The following is an 11,984-nucleotide window of genomic DNA, read 5'->3' on the forward strand; positions in this document are numbered from 1 at the left end:
CTTCCTTATCCTAACACTTTTTCCTATGCAGAGAGGGTGGATGGGGGGATTAACAGAGAGCATCTGCCATGGTTTATTGTCGCCTTGCAATTAAACCTTGACGTGTTTATAGTTTTTTTAAAGTTTTGGTGGGACTTTTCACATTTATGATTCTGCCAAAATTTCTCTTCAGAGAATATCTCTGTAAAATCCTTTTACAAAAGTAAAATAAAGAAAAAAAGACCCTTTAAATTCACTTCAGCAAAGGCGTGACAAAGTTAATCACAAACAACAGAAGTCTTTAATTTCACAAGTTATAACCAGAGCCAAACACAATACAAACTCCAGGTAGAGCTGATTTGCAAAGTAAACTTTAAAGTATGGTTAGACAAACCAGAACAAGTCTGAGAGTACAGCACTTTTCACAGTCTTATGATGACTCCCAAGCCCTAGGAAGTCTGGTTCTAAACTTAAATTCATCCTATACAACAATGTCAAACAAGACTTGTGCATAACAAAATGAACTTGTAAACCTCAAATCTACTTGAAAACATCTGCTAAGTACATTCTACCACTGAAATCAAGCCTCTTTGCCAAACAGAGAGGCTACTTTCAGATTTTAGAGACCATATTGAGACAAAGGTGTAATGAATATGGAAAGTACTACAAAGATGTTATTGTTCCAAATGAACAGACGCTTTGCACGCTACATAAACTACTTGCAACACAGTATGTCAAACAAATTCTTTATGCTATCTGTGTTATTACCTACATAACAGTGTAAGAAATGTTAGGCATCATCTGAAACTATTTTTACATAACGACCCTTTATATAAACACCAAAACATCTTAGTTTCAGAATGCATTTAACCATGATGGCCTTGCGAAAACTATATTGCACCTTTAGACAGGAATAAAACAAAGGTTCCTGTTTGTTACATTCCGGTATCAGGTGGTTTTTCAGCTATTCATTCAAGGAATTCACAGACGAAAGTTACAAGCAATTAATGTGGCTCATCCTAATTACATTGTAGCATTAGATTAAGAGAAACTAAACGCTGTCCTTCAAGGGCAGCATTCTGTAGAATTCTGCATAATAAGAATCTTTTGGCTTGAAATGAATCTCAAAGCATGTTGATTAGAAGTTTAAAGGGCAGAGTTTTTAATTATTGTCAAAATCTAACTAAGAAAATGAGAGGAACAAAGTTTGCACCTTTATGACATAACTTTATTAAAATAAAGGAAAATCCAGAATTTTACAATTTGCCTTAGAGTTGGAAAATATTTATAGTCATATACCACTTTCAGGAGAGTTTTCCTCTATACACTCGATTTATACCCACTCAGACAGGCATTTTGTACTTCTGCACTATCTGACACATTATCTGAACATCTTTCTAGAGCACAATTATTGCACAGGACAGTTGCATTTGTGACAATACTCATTTAACCAAGCACTACATTGCCCATTGTTCTTTCTGTTAAACTCAGTAGGACAGGAAAAAAATGCAAGAGGGTAAGATTTTGCCAAATAGATTAAGTCACAAAGTAGATTACCAGTTCAAGAAAAGCAGCAATTTCTTTAATTAAAATAAACAACTGATAGTTTACCTCTGGCATTTTATAAACAAGAAGCACATATTCTGAACACAAACATTTCAGTGAATTCTATACTGTTTCCCATGTAACACACGGTAACAAAACAAGACTTTTAAAAAAAAACAACATTAGTTTACTGAAAAAGGAATGATATATTTGACCAGTACCTACATATTACGCTGCAATCGTTCTCAACTGATGGCACTTCATGTGAGGTCTCATAAATTTTCTGAAACTGCATTTAACTTCACAATATGGCAAATTATGTTTTAACACACAGAAACCTCTGTTTTCTCCTTTATCTAAAATATTTGCAGCAATTAAATCTTACAATTACTTTGGAATATTTGGCAGTTATTTACTTAGAGTAATAAACCCCTGAAATTTCCCTTCTATTTGAACTTAATACTTGAACCATATGAAAACCGTTCCCCTAAACATGGAAGTAAGTTTTGAGAAAAAGGAAAGGGAAAAGAAGAAAAAAAAATTAGCACTCAGTAGGAACAATCTCTTTGTAGCAAAATTGTAACACAGTTCCCCCTTCTACAAAGTAGGCTCTATAATATCCAATATTTTAAATATCTACTGATCATGGCTGTGTGTTTACCCTTGTGGTGTCAGTAACACCCATAGAGAAGTCCATCTTTCCTTCAGGAACATACCATACAATCAGCCCATTCTTCTACTAGTCAGTGAAGAATCAGTGCATGAGTTAATATATTTTAACAAGAAAACGAAACCTTATCTCTGTTCCAAAAAAAAAAAAATCAAATCCTGGGAAGTCATTTTTGCTAGCTTTAAAAAAGGCCAATTCATCAGTTGCATTTTGGAATTCTAAAATAAATAGACCTTTGCTGAATGGCAATGTCACCTATTTCAAAGCTTTCAGGAGATGTTAAGAACTCCCAACTCGATCTCTGGGAATAAGCCGTAGATCTGAACCATGCTTTAGAAATACATTTCCTAAACAAACAAACAAAACAGAATGTGTTACCAACTAACCAAAACAAATGTTACCTAAACAAGCATACACATTTAAAGGATAACGTTAGGTCAGTGTTTAACATTTTTCGTAGTAATTCCTCTAATATACCAGAAGCATATTTTTTATGTTTCCATGGAATTTCATCTTATCCCTCTTACTCCAAAGAGCTCTTATTTTTAAATAAAAATACCAGACCCAAAGTCATTTAATAACCCTTGAAAGCTATGGCCTTTCAAACTTTGCAGTTCCATACTTGAATGTCTGATTTCAATTATATGCCATAAAAATTTAAAGACCAGGAAATGCAGTTTTACTTATCCATAATTTTTTTTTTATCTTGAGGTCATTCATGCACGTATTCATTTTTAATTTTCTCCTTGGTTCAGTATTTATCCAAGCATGAGTCAGCTTCATTTTAGAATTAAAAAAACCTTGAACTTCGTAATTGTTACTGTATAGTTTTAATCATTATAGTTTTTTCAAGAGGACATAGTATGAAAATTAAAAGTTCCTAATACTTAGATGTCTAGAATGTTTTCTGCATGTATTCACGATTATCATTCAGGTTCCTATTTTCTACTATTAAACGTAACATCTGAAAATGAAATCACATTGCTAAAAGTGATGTGTTATTTACTTGCTATATGGAACTTTCTTTTAAATTTCATACTGCTACTGCATGAAACAGATTATATGTAATTCTACAATATCAGATTTTAATAATATATACCTATTCTTATTCATCCTTGTGTTGACTTGTAAAAACAGAATAATTGTATTTCTTTCCCAAGAATCTCATTTCAGGGATGCAAGCAGTCTTATAAAAAGATTAAATACTTAACATTTGTTCAAGTTATTAGCATATTGGAAGAAAGCTAACCTTTTTCAAACTTTATTTTACCAGCATGCAGATCAGGAGAGAAGCTGTTCTACTTATTCAACATAATGAGTATTAGAAAACGAGTTCAAAAGAATGTCTTATCAGAGTATGTTCTATTTATACACATCTGCCAAGAGAACATACTGAAGAGATCCATAAAACCCACTGAACACAAATCTGTTACACCAGCAAACCAGAGAACCAAGTTTACTAATCTAGATTTAATCTTTATTGCAATGACCATCATAAAGGTCTAAAATTTTAAAACAGGCCACAGCTGCATCTCATGCAGACAGTTCACTCCATCTCTCAGTCTGTTTCCATCATTAATATCACAGTGGTTTTATTAAAGTTATGGCATACTAGTCACTGAACTACTGAGGATTTAAAACTGAAATCAATACAGGAATTAAGTGCTAAGCTGACCTTTTTCAGCTTTCATTTCCGCTGCCTCCATGGAATCATGCAGGGAGAAAGTCATACTTGAGGAGTACATTTATTCAGAAAGGTGAGGAAATAGTGGAACAGTACAAAAACTCTGAAATCCCCAAGGATTACTAAGATTTTATTCCTAGATCACATTATTTTGGGGAGTTTTTGAAGACTAAAGTAACTGTTCAAGTCCTTGGTGAGAAACAAAAGGCTACTGGCAAGAAGAACCTCTCTTCTTGAAAACATGCTTTGAAATGCACCCAGAGTTCCTGCTCTAAAATGGTGTATTATTTTTTAAACATAACTTATGAAAAGTGCTACTAAAATAGCAAATACTACTGAACTAGGTATAACGGGGAAAAATATAGCTATTACTTGTTATTTCAGTAACATGTAATACAGTATTGCTCTTTTAAACTGCACAGTAAATAGATAAGCTTTGAAGATTAGAAGTGCCTCATTTTTTCACAGACCTAAATAAACAAATGCCGAACACTAGTTCTGTGGATTTAACCTTTTACACACTCTACTGACTGTAGTTTCCAACTACTGGGTAATGCTTCTCCCATTTAAAAGATCAAAACTTAAAATATAAATCAACCCCAAGTGCTATGCATTAGTTTAAAAGAAAAATAAATGAGGTTTTTAATACTGGCCTTCATAAATAATAACTTACCTGCTGTCTGTGCAGGGTTTATTCCTATACCATCTAGCAAAAAAAAAAAGAAAAAAAAAAGAGAAAAAAGAAGGAAAGATGAAACAGACATATTACAATTTACCGCAGTAATTTACACCTCAAAAATATACCAACAAGATATAACTATTATATCAGGTCTTCATGCAGTTATTTCTTGTAACCAAAAATAGTCTTATCACAGGAGATAACAAGAAATCTTCAGCACAGAAAATCCAAGCTATATACTTGGACAAACCAAATTAATAATAATATTAGTGGTTTAATACCTTCATCTCATGCATGAGCAATCCAAATAATGCTGCAATATTATTAAATTCAGTTTGCACTCTGTAGAGTTTGTGAAAGACATTTTTCCTTTTATCAATACTCCTTCACTGAAAGTACAACACAGTAAATATATATATATATATATATATAAACTATATTCTTACCATTTGTTATAATGGCACTTGTTGCGGCAGGAACTTTGAACTAAAGGAAATAAGAGTAGGACAAAATAAGATAAAAGACATAGTTAAAGCAGAAAATATATGAGGAATATTCAAAGCTATTATAATTTTAGCCGTTTTATGTATGAAATAATTATGAGAAATGATTTACAGGTATAGCAAAATAAAGGTTTAAAGTCAAAGTTGATTAGACACCTCAATATAGAATGCAAAATTTGCAGTACTAAATAACTGAGTAAATCCAGTTATTATTACTCATTGGAAAAAGATAAGTTCAGCATCTGCAAAGTTAAGAAATACCTCTTCTGATACTAAATAAAGGAATATCGAAAACATATATGGACAGGAACTTATAAGAAGCATATCTGTTATGTCCAAGAGGAGTTAAACAAGAATTCGCTTGAGCTAATCTTGGTTAATTTTGACCAATTTCCTAACTTTCTCTCTGGTTCGATTGGGAGCTCTGCAACCGCTCTGCTCCAAGAGAAGATTTCCCTCCAGGAGTCGCTCACAGAAGGAAGTGCTAACAGCACCGCAGCAGCTCTGGCTCCTTCCTCGGGTTTCTGACAGCAGCCTAAGTGGGCTTTGTACCCTCAGTCAACACCATGTCTCCCCACCTCCATGCACATCATAGGAGGTCAGTTTTACAATAGGAAAAGCCCTACTCAGGTGGAGTTGCACTGCATACAGGCTTCAAAGTATTTTGGAAGATCTGAGCTGAGATGGGGAAGCCAAAAATCATTATTTCTCAGCACCAGAGGGATTCAGGCAGGGTCAGAGAAAAATCCTGCACTATGTAATGTTGTTGAACCAGACAGGACGGAAAGGGCAGGGTGAGTATAAGCCAACCAGTGCTACTTGGTTGGCCTAAGGACCAAAGGTTGCTCCTTGGACTTCTTTAACTTAGCAAAATAAACAATCTACAAGGCAAAAGACTGGTATCTCTGCAAGCAGCAAGTATCAGTGAAACCTCTTCTCAAAGCACTTCATCCTTCTCTCTGTATTGCACAAGAAAAAGGGCAGCTAGCTATGAGCACTAACATGGAGAACTTCCCTGGAAGAACTGCAGAGCTCTCCCATCTGCCGAACAAGTCACGTCAGCTGTGCCTCTCAATGCCATTCACGAGTTGCACTTTCCTCATTTTCTGATTGCTCAACTTAAGATTTCCAGCTCTGATTTGCAGAAACTCTACACATTAAACAGCTAAAGCTCACAGAAATCATGCTTGAATACAGTACTTTATTAATAATATACTGAAAAAAGTCTCTTTTTATCTCCTGACACACCAAATTAGCAGATTTTTTTTTTAAATTCTCTCTTGGCTTTTTATCCATAGCAGGTAAATTATGTCACCTCCTCATTTTGCAGGGTGACATGAAAACTGTAATTTCTGCAAAAGATAAGTTACATACCAGTGTTATTGTAGAAAAGCCATGAAGAAAGTAAAAATTTGCCTTCAGAGCCAAGTCTTGAATAATGAAGTTGATAGAACAGGAGCTACATATTTAACAGTAAGAATGTAAAAAATAATATGCTGTCTCAAAACACATGATGTATACATATATGCTGAAGAAAGCAACCCTTTATTCTCAAGTTCACTGACTTTGGGAATCTTGATTTAACCATTTAAGGAGAAATCTTTTAATAGGTTTGGGTTTCATATTTTTTTTTCCTACATAATAGGAGAAAATGAATTTGAAAGGTTTAAACAGTGGGATTAAAGTCAATCACATGACATCCTGCCTCCTGGAATGAGTCCACCTCCAATTCAAAATGTAAAGGAATAAAACAAAAAAACCCTTGAACGAGCGGGAAATATGTGTTTAACTTATTTTTAAACAAGCAGGTTTCTATTGTAACTAAGTGATACCGTGGATCTTTCATCCTAAATCCTCTGGAAAAAACCTCAAAAATTTAACCTCTACAATGTTAAGTGCCTCTTCTCATTTCTTCTGTGTTTTCTGATACACAACAATGCACAAAAGGGATGGATCACACAAAGGATAATGGATGTCTCTGCTCTTTTTCTGCCATTTTGCTTTTCAGTAGGAGAATCTATCTGATGCTGATACTCTAGGTGCACATGAGAACTGTGTGGCAACCAGTCAGCAAAGCACTAGTTAAGATTCTATAATTGCTTCGTATTGCAAGAGAATAAAACCCTTTGTTATGTTAGCCCGAAATACTGGACCAAACAGTAATAGCATAATACAGAAAGGGAAACTACCATTGGAAATAATTACACACATTTGGTGCTATATGATTCACTACTTAAATCAAAAATCCTTCCTGTGGCTGCTGAGCATGTTTTCCATGCTGAAAATATACAAGCTTTCTGTGATACAAAGTCAAATGGACACTCAAGCAGCAAAGAAGTTCTGTATTCAGCAGATAATCCCTAACTTGCTTTGAAATCCAACTGGGTAACATCCAGTCCCAAACTCACACACCTTAAAGAAAGAGATTGTTTGCTTTAAAAACCTTATAAATTGATAACTGAGGCTGCCACACAACTTATTTTCTCTAATGCTGGGAAATACACTTGTCAATTTCTACAGTCAAATAAGGAAATTATGACAATCACAAACCAACAATCATATCTCTCACTTTTTACAACAACAAAAATCCTCCCCAGTAATAAGTTCATCTCCTTTTTGTGCAATGAACATCAGACAAGTGCATTAAACCATAGTATCTATCAAGAGTAACTTTAGAATAACAAAACAATAGTTTCAAAATATACATATTTATGAAAGAAAAAAAATAACTTTATTTAATGAAAATGGATGGCTATTTTATTACTAAGTCCACAAATGTAAGAGATTTTTTGTAAGTATTGTACAAACATACATCTGAGATATGTACAAAGTAGCTGTAACAGATGAAGGGAAAAAACCAATAGATACCACACATTGTAAATGAGAACATTAACACTGTTAAAATAAACTATGACAACTGAGGAAAGAACTATAAATAGATAAAAACTGAAGACAGCAGTTTCCAATACTCTACATTTCAATTTATTTTTTTTTAATATATTATCTGTAAGATAAAGAGAGGAAAGAGAATAAGGAGATAAATTCGTATTACCCAAGTTATCACTGCCAAATGTACATATTGGAAAGGGCTGAGACTGCTAAATGATTGAGACTTCTTGAGATCTCCTCATTTAATGATACAGTTTTCTTTCACTTCCAGCTCTGTCAACCATTAATTGTATACAAAGAATTTTCACACGTTATTTGGTGTGCTAGAGGTTATAGGAAAAAAATCTGCTAGGTATTTCAGTTATTTCTGAGGGAAGGGGAGAAAAAAAAAAGAAAAGGAAGACATTGCTTTGTGCAGTGAAAGTAATTAAGAAAACTTTACTTAGAGAAACTGTAACCTTTAACAAAGCACTGTGACTGAAACTTGATGTATAAGATGACCATTCTACATCATGGCTACAGTTCTGTTGTTCCAGGGGAATCCTGGTTATGATTTAGGCAAATTTTAAGACTCTGAAAAATGACTTAGTAGAAGCTTACTAAGGCTAAACAGCCAAAACTTAAATCCTTCCCTGTCCCAAGAGCTTTAATCACTGAGAGGACAATGCACTTCCCCTGGAGACCAACTAACAAGTTTATCCAAAATCCATGGCTACAGTTCAATCTTTTCCTTATATGTTTCATACAAGGTACTGTGAAACTCGTATCTGAATCACAACACACAGTATAATTTAATGTTAATCTATGCAGTTCAAGGAACAAATAGTATTTATAAGAGAAAAATTCTCTCTCATTTTTTTCAACGCCAGTTCACAAAGGACCAAAAGAGCTTCCTTCCTGGGGAAAAGTCTTTTGCTCTCTGTTTACAAAGCATTTAGTTCTGCCTGGTCTCACAGAGATGTAAAAAGCTTCAGTGCTGATCCAGTGTGGTCTGAGGTCAACACAAAACTCCCACAAGATGCTCAAAATACATCAACTAAAATAATGGTTTGCTAAATGTGAATATTTAAGTAATTAATTCTTCTCTAAATCAGTTTCACAGACAACACTGTCACCAACTAACATTGTGGTTCTATGAGTAGGTAAAGTTAACAGGTTTGATGGCAACCCTCCCATCAGATGTGGCCCCTCAGTCCTGCTGTCTCCAAGTACTCAGTTTCATTCCAATCTTTCCTGGTCCTTCATACCAGACTTTTCAGTCTAGGTGTCTATGGAGGGATTGTGTGGGCCCAGCTGCATTAGCGCTCATTAAAATAATTGGGAAAAAAAACCACAGCAAAAAAAAAGGCAATTAAATCAGTAAATATCTTCAACAGTATTTTTTGTTCTGTATATTGTTCTGTTCAAGTAAAGTTACAACAAACAAGGAATCCACAACCTTCCCCCACAAGCTGCGTTTCTGCTAAGAACTTCTGCCACAGAGTGGTATAACACTAACAACATAAGGAGACTCACAACACATAGTCCACAATCCTTCCTTATTATTTATTTTATTATGATTCAAATGCTTGAAAAAAAAGAAATTTTCAGTAAAACAAAACATCCCAAGTTTTCCTAAAAGGACAGAAGGCAAACTGCAAGAACAGACTCTCAGATGGATCTGTTTGCTGACTACATGAAAAGTACCATCACCTTTTGAGCGCTTTATCTTACTGTTTACACCATGATGAACATCTCTTAATATTTGTATGTTTAATCTGAAACAAATAGGATGCATCTCTTCCAATACATTAGATATCTCCTGGTTTTGGATTCCATGTGAAAGAACAAACACTAAGAAACCAAAGAACGCATTATCCAAGTCTTATCCACTTAAGTCTGTTTTTTGAATCTAGTCCATATCCCTAATCTCGATATCTCTTATAATCAAAAATTATACATCTCCTAAAGACAGAGTTTACTGGAACTGAATATGAGAAGAGCTTAATAATTTCCTGAATAATTCCAAAGAATTTTCTGGATATTCTACATAAGCAATTTAAAATACTAGATATTTACTTGCAGTACCAAGTAATCATGTTCCCTATCATAAATTTTTGTTGTTGACGTAAAATGGCTTAATTTAACTGCAAAGAACAGGAAGCGTGTCAATATGTGCTGTTGATGTGTGAATTGTAGAAGAATTGCTAAGTTTGGGATTCTGAAAGTTTGGGCAGGCCTCCACTGACACCAGTAAAGCTTGTGTCCACTTGTATCTAACAAAAGCATTCTTTGTGTTGAATTAACCATTGTATTTTACAATTACAAAGCTTTTGCTTTCAGGACTGTTCAAAAAGTTAAAAACCAACATCATCATCTTCTACTTACTTCTTCTGCAGCGAACTTCAAGACAGCTGTGAAAGGTGTACTTTCCGGCACGCTTAACCTGGAATTACAATGTAAGCAAATACGTGACTGTCAAGGCAAACTGGAAAGCAACTTTATTTGCTGTTAATTAGTAGTTAAAACTTCACTTTTACCAGTGGCAATGCTCTTGCCATAGATGTGCATGTACTATTTAAGGTCTGGATCAAGCCCTAAACAGACACGCAAGGCAGTAGAACGAAGCAGAAAAGCCCAAACGGGTGAGTTAACAGCAGAAAGCCCCCTGTCGTTTCACACCGAGGGAGAAAAACGGCTTTTCCGCTCGTGCGAACGCCCTGCCCGGTCTGGCCGTGCCGGCTCAGCAACGCGGGCGTTTGCGCGGCCTCCTCGCGTCACGCAGCGGCCCCGCAGCGCCCGCCCGGCAGCCGCGGCCCGCCACACACTCACACTTTGTAGGGCAGCCGCGGGTCCGAGGTGAGCGTCACTTTGAAGGTGACTTTCGACCTGGGGAGAGCGAACAGAAAGCAGCGGGTCAGAGTTTGGGGGAGAGGGGGAACAGCGGGGCGCGGGCTCAGCTCCCTCACTCACTCACATGATGCTCCCGGGCGCCGCCGCCGCTCCCACCGACACGTCAACCGCCGGGCCAGGGGGCCTTCGCTTCCCAGTCCACATCCTGAGTTGCCCTGGTCACGCCTGACTGTAAAGGAAAATTAAACATGCCCTGCCTACCCCTACGGGGAAGGGATAGAGGGTGTTCTGTCTCAGCCCGCTACTGGCGCGGAGAGGAAAGGGGATGAGGGGTAGATGAGGTGCACTGGTTAACAGGGGTGAGGATTTCTAATGAGGCAGTGGCTACGCCTGTTCCGCGCTGGAGGAAGGACCCCGGCGCTGGGACCGCGGTGCTTCCCTGGGCGTCGTGGAGTGACGTCCGGCGGGCCCGGAGGGGACACGGAGGGAGAGGGGCCGGGCCGGGCAGGGCCGGGCAGGGTCGGGCAGGACGGAACCAAGGGCTTGGCAGGGACCGAGGGCGTGGCAGGCGGCGTGCCCCGGACCGGGCACGGCTGAGGGACGTGGCGGGTGGCGGCCGGCGCGCCTCGCTCCCGGCCGGCGGAGTTGGAGGTGTGGGGCCGTTAAACAAAGATGAGTCCCCCTTCTTCTGAACAAATGCTAACAAGGGACTGCTGGATTTATATGTGTGCTTATATATGACTGCGGGTGTATGTATATTTATATATATATATGGGCGGAGGGGAGGGTCGTTCATCGTTACATTTAGTTGTCTGAGGTTTAAAGTCCATGTGTGTCTCTTAAACCAAAATGTTCGCGGGTGCTCGTTGAATTTATGCAGGGGAAGATGGATGCAAATACACACTGATTCCCACCCCCTTAATATTCAAAAATTGTTCACATCTTCCTTGCGGTAAGGGAGGTGGAGGTTGGAGTTTGGTTTAGTTAGTGATGGATACTTTTCTGACAGAAAAAATAGTAGTTCCCAGTTCATCTGTGACTTTTGGCAAGCCAATTTCTTTGAAAGGCTAAACAAGGTTGTATGGCAGTACGAAGTAATTTTCTCTGTAATGCTTGTTCATCTGTTAATGCAGGTGATGACCTAGTTTGCTACTCTGGGTATGTCAGTATTACTATTGTAGAATATAGCTTGCCAGACTACTC

General features: G+C 37.1%; 1 protein-coding gene across 1 annotated transcript; it reads right to left on the reverse strand.

Moving 5' to 3' along the window:
- Positions 1–1,160: 1,160 nt before the first annotated feature.
- Positions 1,161–10,971, reverse strand: UFM1 (ubiquitin fold modifier 1). Its single transcript, XM_065652978.1, has 6 exons — positions 10,906–10,971; positions 10,761–10,817; positions 10,317–10,374; positions 5,004–5,043; positions 4,552–4,584; positions 1,161–2,541 (listed from the first exon to the last, which is right to left on the reverse strand). Coding segments are annotated over exons 1-6 (258 nt in total). The 5' UTR covers positions 10,908–10,971; the 3' UTR covers positions 1,161–2,473.
- Positions 10,972–11,984: the final 1,013 nt, after the last annotated feature.

This window comes from Caloenas nicobarica, chromosome 1, assembly GCF_036013445.1.
Source record: "Caloenas nicobarica isolate bCalNic1 chromosome 1, bCalNic1.hap1, whole genome shotgun sequence".
Classification (NCBI taxonomy): domain Eukaryota; kingdom Metazoa; phylum Chordata; class Aves; order Columbiformes; family Columbidae; genus Caloenas; species Caloenas nicobarica.

Bases quoted from the DNA above. Each gene is read 5' to 3' on its own strand.
- UFM1 (XM_065652978.1), bottom strand. The intron at 4,585-5,003 runs GTAAGAATATAG...TTTTTTTGCTAG, and splicing joins AAGTGCCATTATAACAAATG to ATGGTATAGGAATAAACCCT. The intron at 2,542-4,551 runs GTAAGTTATTAT...TTGTTTGTTTAG, and splicing joins AAACCCTGCACAGACAGCAG to GAAATGTATTTCTAAAGCAT.